We start from the raw sequence: 23,772 nt of genomic DNA on the forward strand, positions 1-23,772 counted from the left end.
TTTCTGTCCATCGTGCGGTACAATTATTGTAAAATTATTTGCAACCAAGTGCGCTCGCAAAAAGTCACCTATCACTAATTTACCAGTTTTCATTAGCAGGTGTAAAATGTTTTTTAAGCTGGCAGAGGTTATGTGGGTGTGAGAGGTGTTTACATTTTCATTGGAAGGTGCGAAAGGATTAAGTGGTGTTCCAATATTCATTACCATTCATAAACAAAGCCTTAGTCAAACTGAGTATGTTATTATTTCGCCAGAGTGCGATATATGCTTCCTAAGGAGTTTCTTTTTTCGCTTATTAATTTTTTTTTATTTTGCAAAATATTAGGTAATGTGTGGGTATACCGTAGTAAATGGCACCGGACATATTAATGAAACCGTAAAGATATCATCTGAGGTAGTCAGTACATCATTTTACGCCGGATTTGAAGTAAGTAAACACAATATATTGTTACATCAAAAGGTACCAATTGCTTGTTACTTTAAATATAAAAGGTAACAGAAAAAAATACCAGCAACTATTAACAAGAACAAATTTTATTATCAAAAGTAATAAATCAAATACCTTGAAAATATTTCACATGTTGGTCAGTCAAATTCTAATATGCAAAAATAATCCAAATCCTGTCCAGGTCAAATTTAAATCCAATCAGTATTAATTCCAAATATTTCACACAAGAATTTAGTGTATCCAAAATCTTTAAAGATAAATGTTTTGTTTTTTTTCTATTCACAATCTTAATGTAAATCCATCAAATGTTAAATGTCCAAACTGGTTATATTTTTATTTTAGTAAATACAGGAAAGTTTTTCAATATGATCTTACTTAGGCTCTAGCTGTCTTCAAACAATTTCCCATTTAAAGCATCATGGAAGGTTCCAGCACATTCTTGAATCGCCAAGGATTCTGGATAAAATATTTTGTTTGTTTTGAGTTTAACTCCGTTTTGCAACAGTATATCAGTTATGTAACGGCTGGCAGATAATCCAACCTGTGTGCCTGGATTCTGAACCCGTAAAAACCAGTTCTCCATAGGTAAATACCGATTCCCCGCATGAATCAGAGGTGAATGACATCAGACAAATTGTCTTTTATGAAATCGTCACGGAGAACAAACGCTTCGCCGGGGTATCCAACTCACGACTCCTCGATCCGTAGAACTGCTGTCTCCCTACTGAGTTATGCAGACGGGCTAAAAGCCCAAAATGATCCAGCCTTTAAAATAATTTTAACGCCCTATCTATCAGTATTTGCTTGTTCGTTTCTATGTTATTCAGTTGATCGTCGTTGTGTGTTTGTCTTTGGTACATGAGTGTCTGCGCTATTGTGGTTTACGTTGTAGTGCGACTGTTTTTAAAGAACATGGCATTCCCTTGTATATTTGTCCTTGTTCAACTTTCCCCTTCGGATTCCTCCCCCACCCCCGACCTCATTTCGCCCCTTACCATTTCCCTCCCCATTATCAATATTTAGCTTATATTAATATGTTCTTGTTGGATGTTTGAAGCCACCCGTCTGAAATATTTTCCATTACAGCTTCTTTTTTGTTGTGGGCCTGCTATGTAAATGCGTTGCTCTGGGGCTGTGTTTTTGGTGCTCTGTGCTTCCGAGAAATCTACCCTTACCTATTATCTTTTGTAATAAGACCTTCAAAAAAACATAGAATATATAATAAAGGATCGCATTAAATCCGAGTCTGCTATTTTTCTGCTGATTGCTTGCATTCTTTGCTTCCAAAGAATCACTTTATAGATTTAATTTAGAATGAACAATGCGTCGCTAATACAGAAAAATGATAAAGTTTAGTAAAATGGGAAATTATCATCTGATTTTAAGTTTTCTGCGGTGTAACAACCCGAAGCTAGAGGGCGTAGACGGCAGGATAAATTACCCTCACGAACAGCTAAATAAAACCGGTTGTGCAACCAGTGTAGATTCCACTTTTTTCTATTTTTCTGTCAACTTTTTATTCTTTTTTTTTACGTTGCTCTAATTACTGCTTCGTTAGGATACCCATTTGGCATTTTTCCTCCATTTGTGAAATGAACTTTTAATCCAAGAACGAGTCCATGAAGTAAGGAGGATTCGTTTATAAGAGAGACTTTTATCTTACAGGTCATAAACAAAAATATCGAAGTCACTAAAGGATTGTCTACAATTGTTGAAGTCAAGCAGACAGTTCCGATTGGTTGCACTTACAATGAAAACGACACCGATATATGTGTTACTACTCTAGTACTTTTCAATCCAAACGAGAGATTAGATCCTTGTGAAGTTGGTGTAAATGTTGTTAATGGTGCAGACAACATTAGCAAATGCTTCCATGAAATACAGGTAAAGGTATTTGCAGATGGAGACGGTTTAGGAGTATAATATAAATATTTGTTATATAGAGTACATAGAATTTACATGTACTTGTATTAATATCATTCTGCATTAGAATACTTTACTTTATTGGAGTATAGTTCAGTATTATGTATAAGTTTGTACAATTGTCTTTCATGTTTATAACAATTGAAACTGAATCAAAATCTTGCATTTCCAGACACAAAAGGTAAACGATACGTGGGACCAAGAGAAGACCTACAGTTTCAGGGTATCGACAGTTGATCATTATTACGATGATGAAAACAAATTTAGCTTAAGACTTCAATTGGGTGACAATGTGAATCATCCCATTTGGCAAGGTTTTATTCAGGATGAAATACCGGTAAATTTATTTTCATATTCATTGTTGCAAATCTTACTATAAAATAATAACCTTTGCATAAATGCAATAAATAAAGTTTTACATAAGCCCCAGTTGTTTGTTTTAAAATAGATATAGTACATTCAACATAAAACGCTCTTAGCTTATAATGAACTATGCTTAATGAAACTATCTTTCATTGAACAGGTACGCATCACAGGTTTCTATTCATACCGCAACAGGCTCTGCTACTCTCATATTGATCCTCATATGAAAACAGCCGATGGAATGTAAGGATATCTTATGATCATTTTCAGTGATGAAAAGGTCTAAATACATCATAAGGATGACGAAAGCCTTTGCAAGTGAAAAGTTCAAAATTCATGAAACGCACATATATATGTTCGTTCCTTTTGTTTATAATTGTATCGAAATACTACATGTAAGTAACAAAGGTAAATAAACCGTATTGCTGAAAGATGCAGTTTTCGTTTCTGCAAATATTTATTCTCTTCATCCGATCACAATATTTTTTCTCAACATTTCATTGTTTACATTTTTTCTATTAATAAACGTTATAGGAGATGAATATTATTTTCAGCTAATGTATCGCATTTTTCTTTCCAGTTACTACGAGCAGCAAAGAGTTGGCGACTTCATGTTATATCATAATACGTACTATGATATAGAGGTGAGAGTTGTTTTACGAGGATGGGATCAAAAGTAATGCCACTGGCTATTGATAACCGCTATTTTTAGTGCGAGTACAAAATTCACGCTTTGCAAGTGTTTCCCGTTGTAATAGCTTTCAATCGACGTATAAACTATACATGTAGACACAATATCTAGCTCACAATTCACATTTGCACAAACCCTACTCGTAGGCGGTTAGGCAAAATGGTTGGTAAAAGTGTAAAAAATGCGAACGAAATTAGGTCTTACATTAAGACTTGCGCTTCACTCGGAAGGGGTTCAAAGGACATTTATGCTGACATATGTGCTGTTTATAGTAGTAATGAAATGTCCTTTTCCACAGTTTGCAGATGGGTTAGGAAATTTTGTGCAGGCGTGGAGTCTGTCAAAAATGCGCCTAAAACTGGTCGACCTAAGTCTGCAAGTAGTCCAAGGATTGTTAAAAAAATCAAACAAATAGTACTTTCTGATGCAAGATATACTTCTCAGCAGATTGCGGACATGCTTGGCATTTCAAAAGCATCTGTGTTGCGCATTCTGCGAAATATTTTGAAATTGAAGAAGAAAAATGCTAGGTGGGTCCCGCATTTGCACACTGATGAGCAAAAGCGCACGCGCGTTAAGATGGCGCGCAAGCTTTTGAAAAAGTTTCCAAGATACGATCAAAAAACATTTATGAATGTAGTAACAGATGATGAGTCTTGAATACATTTCTTCGAACCGCATCGAAAAATTAGTAACCGAGTATTGCTCACCAAAAATGCCAGAAGGCCTTACATTGCCAAAAGGATTGCAAGTGTGGAAAAGGTTATTTTTCACTACTAAAGGTCTCGCCATCCAGGTTCCTGTACCTAAAGGCAAGTCAATAAATGCCAAGTTTTATAAGAAAAAAGTTCTTTAAAAGCTTCTCAAGTATTTCCAGAAACGTCGACCAAACACGGGTATATGAGGCATCCATTTGTTACATGACAACGCCTCGAGTCACAAGGCTGGGATTGTGATGTCGTTTTTGGATGAACAGGGAGAATATGTTCTAGAACACCCACCCTATTCTCCGGATCTAGCCCCCTGTGACTTTTTCCTTTTCCCTCGTCTCAGGAAAAAGCTTGCAGGCAGAAAATATACAACCCGCCAAAAGTTGGGGCCGCCATATTTAACCTCCTTAGTGATATACCTGAAAAAGACTATCAGAAAGCTTTTTAGAATTGGATTAAAAGATTGAGACGTTGTGTATCTGTCAAAGGAGATTACTTTGAAGGTTTGAAATAAAGATTTTCTTAATCCAACCTTTAGTTCTCATTTAACACCATTGGTTGCATTACTTTTGATCCCACCTTCGTAATCAAACCAAATCTGCTATTATTCTACTTGGTTGCATTCTATGCTTTCAAAGGATTTTCTTATAGATTTTATTTTTATTGCCCCACTAGTTCTAGGATCATATAGGACACTCCCTTTGCGGTAGAGATCCGCACAAACCAGTGTTTCGAGTGGGAGTGGTGATCTTTTCATAACACCTCATAAACACACAGAACAAGGGCAAATATCAAATATTATATACATGTAGCCACATTTTAAGGGGCTTCCGTGGTCGAATATTTAAGGTAACTAACGGAAATCGGTTGTTTTACTAAAGTTCCCGCTCTTGCCGATATAATGCCTAGAACGAAACCGCACATGTGATCATCCTTTACCACCCAAAGCTAGAAAGTCACCATACGTAAAATCCAGAAAACAAAAAAAAAGGAAAAAGAAGAAAACACCACGCGTTTTAGAGGTATAGGTTATATAAGTCAACGTAATATACACCTTTACCTATACTGTCTGTCATGAAATACAACACCTATTCATAAATGTTACTTTTTGATACAAGCCAAATTGTATTATCTTGACTATATTATATTCATTTATACTTTATTTTATTTTTGGATTGTAATAAAAATAATTTCACTATAAATAGGCTGACAAAAATATCTGAAGCATTGAACTTGGGGAAAGCACGCACATAAGAATATATCCTTACTATCTTTGTTGTGATAAAAAAAATATGTCTAAAACCGTTTTCATTTTCCACTTGCAATGGAAGTATACGTTTAGATATATATGCTTTTGAGTACTTGCCAGAGGCAAGAGTTGTCATTCTTTGCTGTCACAGCTATAAAATAAATATCAAAACTTCAGTTATTGGTATAAACAAAACATTCACATTTTGATAAAATCAATTTTGATTGTGCAAAGTACTTAGCAATCAATTTCTAAACTTCATTTTATACGTTTCTCTCTATGAGGTTCTATCTGTACTTTTTAAGAACTCATTCTCCGCTAACCTTGCAACAGGTTTGTTAGGATTGGTAAATAATTTGACAGTCTCACAATATTCATAGGCACTATTGTATCATCATTGACGTAAATGACAGTCAGTACCTAATTGGCTAGGGAGAGGACGGAGACTTACCACGGAGATGTATGAGAATAACGTATGTCTGTTTTCTGTAGTGTCTTGTGATGTCTGTTCTTCAGCTCGTCGATAATTCCGCCCTCTATCGCGTCCCAGAAGTAGGTATCGCACCACTAATTATACCCACCGTAGGTACATGGCACTAAATGTACCTCCCGTCACTACAGCACATTAAAACAATAACGAAACAAATACCAAAGGAATAATTTGTAGAACACCGCAGGGAACCGCAACAGAACATCAGTGATAAAATTACCAGACGTATCCGACAACCGGCGCCAAAAGTCCCTGATTTTAAGTCAGCCATGTTCAAATTAGCTGTAATTTTGCTTGTCTGCTTGTCTGCTTGTTTACCGTTCATTTTCTCACGGATGTTTGTATAGATTGTGTTTACATTCTCATTAACAATGTGACGGCTCTTATATGGACTAAGTGATTAGAATATTTCTAGTCATTTTGGATCATGAAAGTTAATCTAAAATAGAACAGAGTTCTTCTTGATGTGGCGCTAAATGGTGTATGCGTTGTTTCACATTTCGTTGCTCCTTAAGAGTAAGCTTTAAACCGAGTTTGCATGGTTTTGAGTGCTTGCGTTCTTTGTTTCAAAAGATCCTGTTATTGATTTTTTGTTTTATATTTACTATTGGTAAATAATCTATGATCTGAGAATGTACCAAGCTAATGTAAAATAACTTTCTTGAGTAACTAATCTAATTATCTATCCAATAGGTTCAAGAAGCGAATCAGTTATGCAATCACAATTACGCTGTTTGTACCTGTGGTATAGCTGTCCGCGCTGGAGCTGATGTATTCATTATAAATCGTTGTGGCCGAGCAAACATCCTTGAATTTGTACGAAGCAATGACGGCGGTATCATTGATGTTATTGAAGTTAACTCATACAGATACAAGGTACTTTGGAAAATTTAGGCTACTTATTCCTTGCAAAAAAGAAACGTACTTCTACCAGTTGACAGATACTTTCTTGTTACACAATTTTTGCATAGTTAAGATTACCCGATTATATAGCATGTTGTATGTTTTTATATTACGAGAGCCATTCTAAACATAATGACGATAAAAAGTCTTAAGTAGTTTACATGTATTTTTCTTAGTGTAAATGACTACACCTGATACAAAACTAAATACCTTCGAGACGGTGCGATTGTTTTAAACAAAGCCTTGCGGGGTTATAAAGGAATCATTTATGTATCCTAAAAAAATACAAGAAAAAAAAACAGTAGCTTCAAGCATGTCAAACTTGTATGGAAGTGCGCTATTGTCATTATTTTAAGAATGGACCATGTACAGTTATTCAGAAGTATCTGTGAAAAAGTTACAGAATAGATAATAATGTATATCTCTCAATGAATATTGTACTTATATAATTTTGTCACCTTATTTCATGCGTGTCTTTAGGTCATTACACCAATTGGTACCATAATTGACATAGCGCTCCATGGAGGAAGCTATCAAAACACTATGAATGTTGATATAATAATGTCAGCAAAAGACTTGGGAAATGTCCAAGGTTTATGTGGATACTTTGATGGCAATAGATATAATGATTTTCTGCGAAGTGACGGTGTACAATCCAGTAATAATAATGACTACAAGTTCTCGGAGAGTTGGAGGTAAGAGTCATTCTTGCAGCACAGAATCAATACTTAATATTCCATGCAAATCACTACGGCAAGTTATAATCAAATTGAATCGTTTCATGTATCAAACGTACTTAAGAGTATTGCATTAGATAACATTCCATATTCAGGTTTATCAGAGTTAAGTATGAAATATCTTTTGAGAAAATGCAACACAAAAAAATTAAACAGAAGAAAACTTTGATCTTCATTTAAATTGTATTAGATACCGTGTCGTGGCGAATTGTAAAGTATTCAAGTACCGGGAACAATATTCGACATATTGCTTCCACTTTTAGAATAATTAAATCAAGTTCGTAGTTGTACATAATAGAACTAACTATCGAAGTCTTGGTGTGTGATAGAATTTAGTCAATTCACTATTTTTATTTTGAGAACTTATTATAAAAATCGTGTTGTTTATATTCATTAAAACTTTTCCGTTTTCTTTTCAGATTATCTGATGATATGAACCTATTTAAAACACGAAACAGATATTTAGATAAATGGGCACACTACAGCGAAGTAATGTGTCACTGTGCGGTACCAGTTAACGGTAGCTGTGACTTCATACTGGACAATATATGCAGGAATCCTTCCTCTATAACACTGTCCAAGATACAAAATGCAAACACACCTGAAAAAGAAAAGGAATTAGATCGGCTATACCACTTGATAAACAATTCTCGAGACATTTCACAGACGGTAATTGATGAAAGATGAATTTATAAATAAATATTAAAACAATGGAAATAAAATTTTGGCATGAAATTATAGAAATCCAAACAACTACATTCATTATTTTTAAAATAATTCATTTTAGTTTAAAGTGTGCTTTACACATTTATTATCAAATTAAAATGCTTTTGAATCAAATTTAGATCAACACAGATGTGACTATCACAGATGAAGCTATACGAATGTGCAATGAGTCCATATTCAGTTCTGCCGCTGTCGTCCTTTTTGGTACAAACATTGTAACCGAGGATCCTGAAGAAGTAGTTCGACAGTGTGCATTTGATGTATCAGTATGTATGGAAGAACTACGTTTCTTTCTAGATAATTGTAACCTTAGTCGTCAAACTATCATTTTCGAAATATGTCAACCAGTTAATATTGAAAGGATCCAATAAAGACAAAAAATAGTAGCAACAGTAGTCTGGGTAAAATCTTATAGTGATGTTTGTTTGTTCAACATTTTACATCATTGATATTCTTGTCTACTATCTAAAACATGAATAATTAAACTGTGTAACACGTTTAACAATATGACGCTGGTAACCAAAAAGTTAAGAAGATGCTTTGAGTATAAAACCTGTGATAACAATCGGTAATTTCCTAGCGGTTACCTATGCAGTTTCGGCAAGCTTCGGTCATAACAGAAAATTTCGCTGTTCTAATAACTGGAAAATGCAGGAAAATTCCGGAGAATACCGGATAATGCCGAAACCGCTTACGGGTACTAAGTAATCTAACGGAAAATGCCGAATATCATTACCGGCCCAATAACTAAATCATTGTATGTACCGTTTGTATTAGATGAAATATTGGTTTGATTTTTGTTTTATTTTTCTTTCCAGATCGGGAACGACACGACATGGGCAGAGGCACACATTGATGCTATTAATAACATCGTTAAGAATAATATCCAATTAAATCCCGACTTTGCCGACAACAACACCGACCTTATCGAGACATTTCTTCAGCATACATGTAGAAACAACTGCAGTAACCATGGTGTTTGTACTGTTAAAGGTACAGTCAAATGTTTATTAAGTTCTCATTTATGTACACATTAGCATATTTGTACTTATCTGCTTTCACCCATTAACATATTCTCATTAACTTGAGGTTTATCCTCAAAAGTAGGATATCGCCCGTAAGTAACAGATAACATTATCTTGAAGTTATATACAGATGAAAATGAAATAGATTTTTTTTTAGTATTTTACAACAATCAAACATTAAACATACGAAAAAGTTTCTACATGTTCTTTGGGACAGCCATACAGATATCTTAAGCATCTTATGAATTTGAATATCTCGATACCCGCATGTCTGCAAGTTCTTCGAATCAGTCTAGATATAATTGAGCTTTGAAAATATTATATTACCTATCTGAGCATCTGAATATGTCTCATTGCAACAAAACAGAATCTGAAGTAATAAGTAGATGATCGAGGAACGCAGTAGAAAAAGTCTAAAATTTAGTAAATGCTTGTTATATTGAATATTCTAGGAGAGTGTAACTGCGAAAGCTTTTACAGAGGATCAGACTGTAGTTTAGATGTACGAATACCTCCTGAAATATTGGATATACATGGCGGGGGTGAATGTGACCTAGCAGACGGCGGTGACTGCACATGTTTTACAATCAGAGCAGATAATCTTGTTATTGGATTTGTTTGCGATATAATTGTCACTAAAGTAAGTCACTTATACATGATCAAATTATAATAATTTGACCCGTTTTAGTAAAAATTGTAGAATATTCCTACCTCATAAAGGTAAGCCACATATATTTTATGTGCAAACAAAATAGTTGCATATTTACATAGGATCTATAAACTTCCTAAAGGCATGAACTAAAATTGAGGTTTCGTTTGTCTGACTGCATAAGTGTTCGCAAGTCATGTCGTTGTAATGACTTTGTTAGCAACTAAGTAATTTATATTTGCGAAAATGGATAAATATTAATAAGAAAACGTTTGCATCATAGCAAACACAGACAGTCAAACCAGTCTTATCTTAGGTAGTGATACAATTTTAACAACCTGTAGATATTTGATTGTATATTTCAGATATATTTGAACGGAGAACGGAAAGGTGTGGTCAGAGATCGACAAAAAGGACGGTTTGGCGACATATTTTCTGGAGTCTGTTGTCTTTCGAACGATTTTTCGGATGTGACAAATGAAACTTTTCAAGATAATATTTACGCATATAATGTTACTGTAAGCAATGATGGAGAGACTTTTGGAGAACCGACACCGATTTATGTATTTGATTCCAGATGTCAGAGTATAAACTATGGAATAGATGTACGAGTAAATATGCAGGTACAATGTTCGTTCGATCAAATAATTAATTATCCTATTTTTAAAATTTTGTCATATATTACATTTATCAGCATCAAGATAGTTTCAGAACACGTTATTCTTCAATGTCATTTACAGAAGAAATAAATGTATATTTTATATTTTAGGACGGGTTTTGCTACATAAGCGGTATTTGTATGAGGAACGGCGACCAAGAAACTGGAAACATGTGCAATGTGTGCAATACTGCTGAACATCAATACAGATGGTCAAATAGTATGTCTTTTATATACAACAGTCAAGGCATTCTCTTGATCTATTTCTGATTTACCACGGGTCAGAATTCAAGTGATTGAATCATGAGCGTTTTAGATTAACAATAAAAGGATCTGAATCCTTTCTAAAATGTAATCATCACTTCGAAAATACGAAATCCAATATATTATAATATTTTTAATTCTTAATTACCCTTAGTCGATTAATTTCCCGTGGCGGACTTGATTTGTTCAACTGTGAGAGTGCAGCCATACAAGCTTTCACTATTACGTTTTAAAATTCTAGGAGTGAGATCCGGACCCCGCCCCGCTCCCCCGCTGGATCCGCCCATGTATGTGTATAAGAGAATAATTTCTATATATTATTTTAGTTTGTGAAAACATGAATAGCACGTCGACCAGTAGTTCAACGACCATGTTAGCCACTACTCCAACAATGACAGATTATACTTCGACTAAAAGTACAATGACAATGCAAGCCTCTTCTCCAACAGTAACTGATGGTACCTTGACAAGTAGTACTACGACACAATCAGCTTCGTCTCCAACAGTAACTGATGGTACCTCGACCAGAAGTACCACGACACTGTCAGCTACTTCTCAAACAGTATCTGATGGTACCTCTACAAGTAGTACCATGACACAGTCAGTCACTTCTCCAACAGTAACTGATGGCGCCTCGACTAGAAGTACCACGACAAACTCATATTCTTCTCCAACAGTAACTGATAGTACCTCGACTAGTAGTACCACGACACAGTTATCAAATTCTCCAACAGTAACTGATAGTACCTCGACCAGTAGTACCACGACACATTCAGCTACTTCTCCAACAGTAAATGATAGTGCCTCGACTAGTAGTACCACGACACAGTCATCTCCAACAGTAGCTGATGATACCTCGACCACTAGTCCCACGACAGAGTCAGTCTCTTCTCCAACAGTAACTGATAGTACATCGACCAGTTCTACTACAATACAGTCAGCTACCTCTCCAAAGGTAACTGATGGTACCTTGACCAGTAGTACAAAGACAGAGTCAGCTACTTCCCCGACAGTAACTGATGGTACCTCGACAAATAATACCGTGACACAATCACTTATTTCTCCAGCTGCAACTGATGGTACCTCAACTAGAAGTACCACGACACTGTCAGCTACTTCTCCAACAATATCTGATGGTACCTCGACAAGTAGTAATAAAACACAGTCATATTCTTCTCCAACAGTAACTGATAGTACCTCGACCAGAAGTACCACGACAGAGTCAACTACCTTCCGAACAAAAACTAATAGTATCTCGACCAGTAGTACCACGACACAGTCAGCTACGTCTCTAACAGTACCTGAAAGTACCTCTGCCAGTAGTAGCACGACACAAGCAGTTACTTCTCCAACAGTAAGTGATGGTACCTCGACCAGTAGTACAAGGACACAAGCAGCTTCATCTTCAACAGTAACTGATAGTACCTCGACCAGTAGTACCAGGACACAGTCAGCTACTTCTCCAGCAGTAACTGATGGTACCTCGACAAGTAGTACCACGACAGAGTCAGCTTCTTTTCCAACTGTAACTGATGGTACCTCGACCAGTAGTACCACGACACAGTCAGCAACTTCTCCAACATTAACTGATAGTACCTCGACCAATAGTACCAAGGCACAGTCAGCTACTTATCCAACAGTGACTGATAGTACCTCGACCAGTAGTACCACGACACAAGCAGCTACTTCTCCAACAGTAACTGATGGTACCTCGACAAGTAGTACCACGACACAGTCAGCTACTTCTCAAACAGTAACTAATAGTACCTTGACCAGTAGTACCACGACACAAGCAACCTCTTCCCCAACAGGAACTGATGGTACCTCGAAAAGTAGTACCAAAACCCAGTCAGCTACGTCTCCAACAGTAACTGATGATACCTCTACCAGTAGTACCACGACAGAGTCAGCTAAGTCTCCAACAACAACTAATGGTATCTCGACCAGTAGTACCATGACAGAGTCAGCTACTTCTCAAACAGCAACTGATGGTACCTCATCCAGTAGTACCACAAGACAGTCAGTATCTTCTTCAGCAGTAACTGATGGTACCTTGGCCAGCAGTTCCACGACACTTTCAGTCACTTCTCCAACAGTATCCAGTAGTACAATGACAACGACAGAAAGTACTTCGACTAGCAGTACCACCACGGAATCAGCCACTTCTACAACAATGAGCGATCATACCTCTACCAGTAGTACCACGACAATGGCAGCTTTTTCTCCAACAGTAACAGATAGTACTTTGACTAGCAGTAACACAGAAATGACAACCAGATCTCCAACAATGATTGATAGAACATCGACTGGCAGTACCACGACAATGTCAACCACTTATCCAGCAATTACTGATAGTACCTCGACTAGCATCTCGATTAGCAATACCACGACAGTGTCTGCAACATCTCCAACAATAACTGAAAGTGTTTCGACCAGTAGTAATATGACACTGTCAGCCACATCTCCAACAATGACTACAACACAAACTGAATATCTGAAACCAGGTTGGTTAAGTTTATCTTTTATATATATTGTACAGCTAGATTTCAAATCTATTCAGTACTATGGACGTCGGTAATTAAATTGATAATTCATTTTATATTACTAATAATATATTTTCCTTATCTAACCATAATAACTCGAAGAGCTTATTATGTGTATTAGCACAGTATAAAGATAATTATCGGATCTTAAGACATTTGCCTGTTTTCGATCAGATCATGCTTACAATAAGCAACTTCATTGTCTTTACATTTCAATGTGTCAACCTTAAGAAGAAACGAGACCCCATTGCGTACATATTGTAAATCATGTTTTTAATAATTGAGCCATGCCATGACAAATCCAACATAGTGGGTTTGCGACCAGCATGGATCCAGACCAGACTGCGCATCCGCTCAGTCTGGTCAGGATCCATGCTGTTCGCTAACAGTTTGTCTAATAGCTGTAGACTTTGAGAGCGAACAGCATGGATCCTGACCAGACAGGCTGGTCTGGATCCATGCTGGTTGCAAAGCCGCTATGTTGGTTTTCTCATGGCACGGCTTACATTTCTTTACTTTTTTAGTGAATTATATACTGTAAAAGTATTTTTTTTACAATATTTGTCGCTGTATATTTGACAGAAATAAAGCCTGAACTCGTATATCAAACATTTGATATCGCGGATGGGATCGGTACTGCTGAAGGCTACAGTTCAATTTTGAAGTTTGTATGCAGTTTTAATATGAGTATGGATGGTTTCTATACCGTTAAGTGGTAAGTCATTAAATTATTTCTCCAGTCATGGTGAGTAAAGATTAAAAGACGGTATGGCTAAGGATTGTCAAATAATTTTATTTCATTTTTAGCATAATAACCCGCCTGGTAAACAACAGAGCTACCTCTTTCAGAGGAATACGGTAAATCGCTCTGTCGCAACTTCCGAGCCAGTGCACGTCGCGATAAAAGAACATCAATAAAGTTGAGTTTCATCATACTTTTGCATTTTTACAAACACGGTATCGAATGTCAAAAATCATGGAATGGTTTGCGATGTAGATATGATTTAACTTTACAGACAATTTATAGGTCGTGGTAATGTTTGCCAGCAAGCTGATGTAGCAGTGAATTTGGCCGTTTCGTCATGAAAGTAATCTCATTTTCAAATATTTGCATTTTAACTAAATTAAGAAGCAAACCGAGTAGATTTGAGATAGCTGTATACAATGCATTTTGAAATAAAATATGTTCGAAAATGATTTGGGAGTAAAAATATTCATATTTTATCATGGGAGACAGCTCTTAATGTAAAGTTAATGTTAACCTCGTGGAGTTCTTACTACAGAATAATGTTTTTAGTAAATTGTTTAACTGACACTTAACTGACTTACTCTGTTTATATGTTTCATTGTTAATTATACAGTCGGTATCTTGTCTCATATCTTAAAGATTATCGTGAAGGGTGATTACTCGTTTAACTGTCTTGACTTAAAAAGTGTAAATAAGGTAAGGGAGAATTACTGTTAAGTCACTAGTTCACTTTACAAAGGTTGCTGGACTTTCCAAGGACTACTTTTGTCCTCTGTCCGTATGTGTTTTGTATGCTTTCCTGTAAAAGATGTTAGATCACCTACCATACTTCAGAACGAATGTCCTTTCACATGCCTCCTCTTTTAAATTCTGTTTCATCCCAAACATTCTACATCGTTTCCATATTTAAAAATAATAAACAAATGTTGCACGTGGATTGGTTTTTGAGTGATTCCACTTCCCATAGAACACAGTTGGGCACCGTCTGGAAATTGTCTACGGGTGGCAAGGACATCGATAGGACGTTTGAAACAAAACTAAGGTGAACATACACAAATCCCTCAGTTTTTTAATGTGTTTGCGAATATTAATACGAATAAACCAAATAATCGTTTCATCTATGTTCTCGAACATTTATAATATCTTAAAGGTTTGTCGATGACGAAATGCTGTCTCAGCGTGGACCTTCCAGATCAGTTGAGGATTTCATTCTTTCGGAAGATGACTTTACAAATCGACATCTTGGAATCAACGTAAGAATTGTTTATGCTGAGGCTGTAAACGTGTGGGAGGTTTTATGGGGTTTTTTTTGTTTTTTTTTTTTTTTTTTTTTTTTTTTTTTTTTTTTTTTGTTTTTTTTTTTTTACATTTTATGGGAATAACCTAAGATACTGTGATAGTGTTGTTATGCCTTGTACTGGTCAAGGTTACGAAGTGAAACTAGGAATGCATGCTTTTGACTTTCAGCATAAAACAATTATTCTATCAAAATAGCTAAAAGTCAAGACAAACATAATGTATTACTAATTTTTAATACAATAAACGACTGAATGTATCGTTCTTTTGAACAAATGTATAAATGCTTTTCTAATGCAACTCAGTGAAGAATTAAAGAGCTGATAATAAATAATCTTGTATTCTAAAAGTGACGATTGCGCATTTCAGATACGATGCAGTATTTCAGAAGCTAACAGTTCAAAAGAATTCAAAAGTCCGACTTTTTTTGCAGGATTAAAAGTAAGTTTTATGGCTTTGTAGGAGACGCCATCATTTTATAAAAACACGGAAAATTGGCACTTCGAGTACATTTGAGCCGCACCATGAGAAAACCAACAGTGCATTTGGAACCAGCATGGATCCAGACCAGCTGCACATCCACGCAGGCTGGTCTGGATCCATGCTGGTCGCAAATGCACTATGTTGGTGTTCTCATGGCATGGCTCATTTATGTGAAAATATTTGTTAAAGGAGGTGTTTTTGTCATTGCATATATCAGAGCATATTAAAATTTTGTTTGATGACATATCATCAATGGCATAATTTCCAGAAGCAGGGAATTTTGCATGCAGCAAAACAATTGTATTTCATTTAGGCCAACCTTAGATGTAAGCCTTAGTCAATAATATTTTAATCAATATTATTTTATACACATAAATACGCTACCGTTGACCTCAGCATTGGTAAGTAATTGTGTGTCTATCATTTTAGCCCATCAGAACTGTTTGTTCAGTTTCGATAACCTTTCGTCTGGCCGTTGTTGTTACTACGTCAACAGCAGCTGGCATTCTCTATATAATTCATATTTACGCTTTAGGCAGAGCTTTTATGCGTATTTGAATGTAACTCAGTTGGGTGATTTAGAGCCAATTACGGCAATTGTGTTGTAGATCACTGACAAACAGATTGAGGTACCAAAGAGTGGACATACCACCATCGAGGTGATACAGACCGTCCCTATTGGATGCAACTATTCTGATTCTAGTCCTAGAAAATGTACAACAACTTTATTACTGTTTGATCCTAACTGGGGATCGTGTGAAGCTGGTATAAATGTTGTAAATGCTGATGACATACACAAATGCTCTGTCGAGATATTGGTATGTACAATCATAATTTAACATGGTTTTATGTAAATGTTGCTTTAAAATACGCAATAGCAATATATCACTCGTTAAAAGTATCAAGGAACTGTTTCAGAGCATATTCTTGTAATGATATGTGCTTCAGGTCAGAAAATATTTAAGACATAATTCATAGCAAATGAGTATTCTAACACTATTTATGCACGATAAGCGGTTAAACGTCGGGTGTAATGATTTCACGAGGGCACAGCCTGAGCGAAATTATTTGTACGATGTATTACCGCCCAAGTTTATAGTGTTGAGACACGGTTTTTCGATTCGAATATGCCCTTAATCTAAAACACTAGATAAAATATATTAGCGCTCTTTCTTTCTTGGTCGCTACATAAACAGTGACATCACCGCACGTTAACGTGACGTCATTCTAGCGTAGGAGTGTTTTAACAGGGCAAAGCATATAAGAATATAAATAAGAGGGCACGTATCAAAAAGATAATTGAAGAATATTCATTGACTCAATGAAGAAAGCATCATCAATAATCCGTAACACATTAGATATAATATTTTTATAAGTCATTTCATCTATCAAAAGCAAAACAGATTAGTGTCATATAGAATATTTTGGTACCACAATTTAAAAGTCCCAGCATACCGTATACGCCAACCCATTATTTGAAAATATTTCAGAAATTAATTCAAGTGGTAAAGCGAATACCAACACTATGAAATTGCTGTCGAAGTCCATTAATTAGAAGTTCGGCTGAAGTATGCAAAGAAAACTCAAACTCAAACTGAACTAAAAAAAACATATCGTCCTCTAAAATACTTTTTTGGTTTAACAAACGCCCACCTTTGTGACGTTATAATGGAATATATGGTGCTTTGGTAATCATCCTTTAGCCTGGTGTCGCCAGAAGGGTTTGCCTTTGTGACCAGTACATACCAACATCAGCTTGCATGTAGCTGATCGTTGTCTGCACTTTTTACTATTGTCAGTATATTTTCAGTGAACGCCCCTTCGAATAATAAATAGCATTGCCCAAATTATATGATGGACCAGTCCATTTTAGAAATTTAAAAAGGCTAAATGTTAAACAAACATACATTACGAACTTCCTTTTGTGGGTATAACGCTCTGAAATAATGGTTAAAGGTGTGAAGCGTGAGGGACACTTCTGAAACTATGAAAACAAATATACATGGGCAATACAATTATTTTGTATCGATAACTCTGTTATATCTCGATGTAAAATATTTATTGTTATTGTAATGTAATAACCCTGTAACTTTAACATCTTGTTGACTATGGTATGATATCACATGGCATGATTATTTCTCGTTTTGCTAACCTTCCATTTTGTAGACTACGGGGCGAAATGACGCATGGGACGGAAGCAAGACGTATCAGTTCGGACTTTCAACCACAGATTTTAACTATGACGACAAAACGAAATTTACGTTAAGTCTCCAACTAACGGGTGATGTCGACAACACAATTTGGCAAGGTTATAAACAGGATGATATAAAAGTAAGATGTCACGTTATAAGCAACAATAAAATTTATGAAAGTGCGATGCTATTTTGTTTATTTATTCTAAAAGTATCCCGTGCATATTTTGTTAAAGTTTCTTTCCAGTTTTTAAATGTCTCGTTATCCTTTTAATGAACAAATTTTATAGGATGTGTGTGTTGTGCCTTTTAAACATGTGTCTGGTCTGAAAACATTGTTAAGGCGTAGTATGTCAGTTAGAGTGCAATTTATTTGATTCATCTTTGAGAACAATCCGTTTTTCTTATTAATCATGTAATGTAGTGGATAGAGACTAAACATGCAGTCCATTTACAAAATAGTTAAACAGTAGACACTATCATCAGACTATTTCATTCTACCTTTGACCTTGGGCATTTCATTTATGATTCAGGTACGGGTCACAGATTTTACGACGTACAAAAACAGATTATGCTACTCTCACGTTGGTGCCCATATGAAAACTAGTGATGGAGTGTAAGAAGAACAATTAAGTTTTAACCGAAAATATCTGCTATATCATTGTAAATCATATAAAGTAGTTATGAAAATAATTGACCCTTAATCGTCTTCGGCTCATATACTTTGGTAAAGAGTAGAAGCTATCACAGAGTGCAAAAATAGAATTCTGCATTAAAGTAAAACATTATTATAGGTAAATGCATCGTTCACGTTGTTCTTGGCCTTTCGCTTTTTTCTGTTGTTTTTTATACCATTTTTATCATATAGTCATTTGCATAACAGATTATTTTGCTTCTTGTCATAATAGGAGAACATTAATCTACAGGAATACATTTTGTAAGCGTAGAAAATACTCAAAGAAAAAAGAAAAATAAGAACATACCCTCTCCGTTTGATCGAATCTGTTCATGTGCGGCAATTGAAAGTGCAGCACCGCTAACACCACTTAGCATCGACTTTAGCGGCATTCTATTATAAATCTTTTGAATGTTGCGTTCATTTACTATAAAAACTGAACATAAAAAGATATTTTACATTTGTCTTGTCAGCTACTACAGACAACAACATGAAGGCGATTACATGTTATACCACAATAAAGCGTATGGCATAGAGGTTAGTATTGTTTATTACGTTGTTGGTTACCCTGTGGAGTTGATCTGCATGCGCATGCTCTATCATCGACATGAATTCTTCTTAATAGATCATTATTCTTTGCATGAAAAGTTAAAAATATAGATCCGATTATGGTATAATAGAGAGATTTTTAAAACTTAGATGAAAGACCCATCGTGAGGGTATAAACTGCATTAGTTGATTGTAAAAGGTAATCATATTTTTTTTATTTCTGTTAACCTGCAAGCAATACAAATACATTTTTAGAAACGTTATATCTTTGATAACACATCACGCAGTTAGTTGAATTTCTATACAAATATGTCCGTTACTTAACCTAATAAATTACATTATTAGCAACTATCAAAATCATTTGCTAACTAGGCAAGTCATTATATATTATTATTATTAGATTCAAGAATCCACGAAGCGCTGTAACAGCGAAGCTTTGTGTTCATGTGGCGTGGCTATTAGAGTGGGCAGAGATATATTCATGATAAATCTATGTGGAAGCATAAATTACATCGGGTTTATTAGATGTGCAGAAGGAGCGATAATTGATGTTAAACAACTAAACGACTTTCAGTATCAGGTAAAATCTTTCTAGCATAAGCAAGGTTTTTTCTAATGTAGTTTAAAAGTACGTATTTCTATTGGTCACCTGTGTAGGGATAATACACGTTTTTTTGTGTATTAACGTCTGTAAAAGCCCGCGGGATTGTTTGTGACCTAGACTCAAAGCCCGCGAAAGGCCTAGGTCACAAACATATCCTAAGGGTTTCTGCAGACGTTAGTACACAAAAAAAACGTGTATTGTCGCTATTCTTGCACCAAAAAAAAACATTTTACCCGACAACTCAATGTATCGTTTTCATATGTGATGACTTAACGATTCCGGTACATTTTTAATTACAATTCTGTTGTTCTTGGAAACGGTAAACATGTTTTAAATATCCATAACCAGGGCCCTGAAATCAACAACGTTAATAAAAGCACATACTGAAGATTTTTACATGATTCTTTTATCTCTCGTTCTTACAAACATGAAATTACCAAAAATAATTCATATAACTTCAACATTTGGTAAACAGGAGCCTAATTTCAAGAATAATAACTTTACATTCGAGTTATTTTGAGTACGGACACATTTGGAGTACGGATGAGTACGAACGTAATGTCAAACTTTCAAGCTGTTTATATAAATTCTTCCAGAAATTAGATAAAAACATACCGACTGATACTTACCAAAATCATAAATATGATTCCTAAAAACAAAAAATCGTACAAGTTACACGCGATTCTTAAATATTCACGATTATTTACAAAAACTGAAACGACGCCGAGTTCTAAAAGGGGAGTAAACAAGGAAAGAAGCGAGTACTAACATTGTCGGGGCAGCGCATTTGGCGTTGGTAACTGATACAGCAAAACATTCTATGGTTTAGATTGCATCTTTTCTGCTATAAGAAAAGGTTTTTATGAAAAAATCAAGACGCAGATACCAGATGTCAATCTGCGCAGAAATATATATACGTCTCTGGAAAAGCATTTCAAAAATAAAAATCAGTTATTAACATCACGTGAATTGCCTTGTTTGCACACGATTTTTCTCCCGTTAATACATGGGGGGATCAAGTGTAAAAAGTAGTTTTTATGCAAGAATTTTTTTTTGTGCAAAGCGTTTGTTCATCATTGTATGTGTCTCCATTTTTAGAAAGAATACAAACATCAAATTTGACGGCTAACCTCTATTTTTTATGAAATTGACTGGACGAATGAACGCCGTGACCGTTTACTGTTTATGAAATTGGTGAGTAGAATGATCACCGACACCGTTAACTGTTTATAATATTGGTGAGTCGAATGATCGCTGTAAACGTTAACTGTCAATGAAATTGGTGAGTCGAATGATCGCTGACACCTTTAACTGTTTATAATATTGGTGAGGCGAATGATCGCTGTAACCGTTAACTGTTTATAATATTGGTGAGGCGAATGATCACTGTAACCGTTAACTGTTTATAATATTGGTGAGGCGAATGATCGCTGACACCTTTAACTGTTTATAATATTGGTGAGGCGAATGATCGCTGACACATTTAACTGTTTATAATATTGGTGAGGCGAATGATCGCTGACACCTTTAACTGTTTATAATATTGGTGAGGCGAATGATCGCTGTAACCGTTAACTGTTTATAATATTGGTGAGTCGAATGATCGCTGACACCTTTAACTGTTTATGAAATTGGTGAGTCGAATGATCGCTGTAACCGTTAACTGTTAATGAAATTGGTGAGTCGAATGATCGCTGTAAACGTTAACTGTTAATGGAATTGGTGAGGCGAATGATCGCTGTAAACGTTAACTGTTAATGAAATTGGTGAGGCGAATGATCGCTGTAACCGTTAACTGTTAATGAAATTGGTGAGGCGAATGATCGCTGTAAACGTTAACTGTTAATGAAATTGGTGAGTCGAATGATCGCTGTGACCGTTAACTGTTTATGAAATTGGTGAGTCGAATGATCGCTGTGACCGTTAACTGTTAATGAAATTGGTGAGTCGAATGATCGCTGTAAACGTTAACTGTTAATGAAATTGGTGAGTCGAATGATCGCTGTAAACGTTAACTGTTTATGAAATTGGTGAGTCGAATGATCGCTGTGACCGTTAACTGTTAATGAAATTGGTGAGGCGAATGATCGCTGTAACCGTTAACTGTTAATGAAATTGGTGAGTCGAATGATCGCTGTAAACGTTAACTGTTAATGAAATTGGTGAGTCGAATGATCGCTGTAAACGTTAACTGTTAATGAAATTGGTGAGTCGAATGATCGCTGTAACCGTTAACTGTTAATGAAATTGGTGAGTCGAATGATCGCTGTAAACGTTAACTGTTAATGAAATTGGTGAGGCGAATGATAGCTGTAACCGTTAACTGTTAATTAAATTGGTGAGTCGAATGATCGCTGTAAACGTTAACTGTTAATGAAATTGGTGAGGCGAATGATAGCTGTAACCGTTAACTGTTAATGAAATTTGTGAGTCGAATGATCGCTGTAAACGTTAACTGTTAATACATGGGCGGATCGTGTAAAAGTAAATTTTAAGAAATTTGTGTACATGATGTGTATCCATTTTAGAATGAATTGAACTAATGATCGGCTAACCTTATCTGTTAATGAAATTGATGGAGGCGAATGACGCCTGTGAACCGTTAACTGTTAATGAAATTGGTGAGGCGAATGATCACTGAACACGTTAACTGTTTATAAATTGGTGAGGCGAATGATCGCTGTAAACGTTAACTGTTAATGAAATTGGTGAGGCGAATAAAGTCAACCTTTCCAAAGGATTTGTGTTTGCAACCTCTAATTTCATTTGAAAGGTTGACGGTTTCACACCGAAAGAGCAACGAATGTAGGAAAAAAATCCATGGTATAACAAAATTTCTTCATTGTTCAAGAGAGAGAACGGTGAATTTACTGGAATACTTCAGTTCAACATTTATAGCATGTTTGATATTCAGTCAGTACAATTATACTTTTCTTCCAAACAAAGCAAAAATACAATGTTAGACCTTTCCACAGTATCCACCTGTATAAAGCAGAAAGTCAACTAGTTTCCCAAATTGACTTTGTGTTCTGAAAATTTAACTTGTCTTAAGCAGTTATATTTGGTCACTCCTTGACTGGCAGATTATATTTGTATTCCATAAAATATGTTTTATACGCAGTGATATTTTACTAGAAACGAGCATGTTTCCTTTTTAAAGCATTTTCAAGTTTGCGTAGAAGAAGACAAAATACACGAGATATTTGGAACAAAGCTAAAATCATCCATGTATGACGCAACGCGGTTAAACTGCAAACGATAAACAGAATTAATTCTTCGAAAAAAATAGTGCTCTTTTTAAGGGACAGTCTAATCATATCAGTGTAATAGTATAAAATTTGTCGATAATTCACAAGGTACCTGTTCTTCCAAGCTCATGCGAAGTTCCATGTTAGTAAATAATATTTGACGATCTCATTGTTTTAAACAATGCAATTGTAAGGGTACAATCTTCTGGTATGTTTCAATAAACGCATAAATAGCAGAAAAAAGCAAATTCACTTTTGTCTGAATTTTCTAGTACTGCAATTGTTCTTTTAGATCGGCTCACCAATTGGGACCACAGTTATTCTTACTCTTAATTGGAAGAGTTCTCAACAGACAATTAATATTGATATATTCCTGGCTGCCAAGGATTTTACAAATATAGAAGGCTTATGTGGCAGTTTCGACGGGAATAAGTCGAATGATTTAAGGCGCAGCGATGGAGGTTTATCACGAGACAATAATGACTTCAAGTTTTCAGAAAGCTGGAGGTAAAATTTTCTATGATTTGAAATTACACAGTTAACAATGAATACTTATGATTTACCCATGGTATAACACAGTCAAACATGTCTATTGTC

The 23,772-nt window shown here is 35.5% G+C and overlaps 1 protein-coding gene across 1 annotated transcript in view; it reads left to right on the top strand.

Moving 5' to 3' along the window:
* LOC123542177 (uncharacterized) overlaps window positions 1-23,772 on the top strand; it is a 34,532-nt gene that overhangs the window by 3,738 nt on the left and 7,022 nt on the right. The window contains exons 8-30 of the mRNA XM_045327876.2: window positions 326-427; window positions 2,114-2,332; window positions 2,544-2,708; window positions 2,895-2,977; window positions 3,315-3,378; window positions 6,568-6,750; window positions 7,258-7,472; window positions 7,934-8,183; window positions 8,360-8,506; window positions 9,059-9,233; window positions 9,718-9,905; window positions 10,280-10,537; window positions 10,684-10,792; window positions 11,163-13,340; window positions 13,962-14,094; window positions 15,278-15,380; window positions 15,793-15,864; window positions 16,515-16,724; window positions 18,073-18,237; window positions 18,632-18,714; window positions 19,248-19,311; window positions 19,724-19,903; window positions 23,468-23,682. Coding sequence (XP_045183811.2) covers window positions 326-427; window positions 2,114-2,332; window positions 2,544-2,708; window positions 2,895-2,977; window positions 3,315-3,378; window positions 6,568-6,750; window positions 7,258-7,472; window positions 7,934-8,183; window positions 8,360-8,506; window positions 9,059-9,233; window positions 9,718-9,905; window positions 10,280-10,537; window positions 10,684-10,792; window positions 11,163-13,340; window positions 13,962-14,094; window positions 15,278-15,380; window positions 15,793-15,864; window positions 16,515-16,724; window positions 18,073-18,237; window positions 18,632-18,714; window positions 19,248-19,311; window positions 19,724-19,903; window positions 23,468-23,682 — 5,561 coding nt within the window. The remainder of the gene's footprint in view (window positions 1-325; window positions 428-2,113; window positions 2,333-2,543; window positions 2,709-2,894; window positions 2,978-3,314; window positions 3,379-6,567; window positions 6,751-7,257; window positions 7,473-7,933; window positions 8,184-8,359; window positions 8,507-9,058; window positions 9,234-9,717; window positions 9,906-10,279; window positions 10,538-10,683; window positions 10,793-11,162; window positions 13,341-13,961; window positions 14,095-15,277; window positions 15,381-15,792; window positions 15,865-16,514; window positions 16,725-18,072; window positions 18,238-18,631; window positions 18,715-19,247; window positions 19,312-19,723; window positions 19,904-23,467; window positions 23,683-23,772) is intronic.

This window comes from Mercenaria mercenaria, chromosome 19 (assembly GCF_021730395.1).
Source record: "Mercenaria mercenaria strain notata chromosome 19, MADL_Memer_1, whole genome shotgun sequence".
NCBI lineage: Eukaryota > Metazoa > Mollusca > Bivalvia > Venerida > Veneridae > Mercenaria > Mercenaria mercenaria.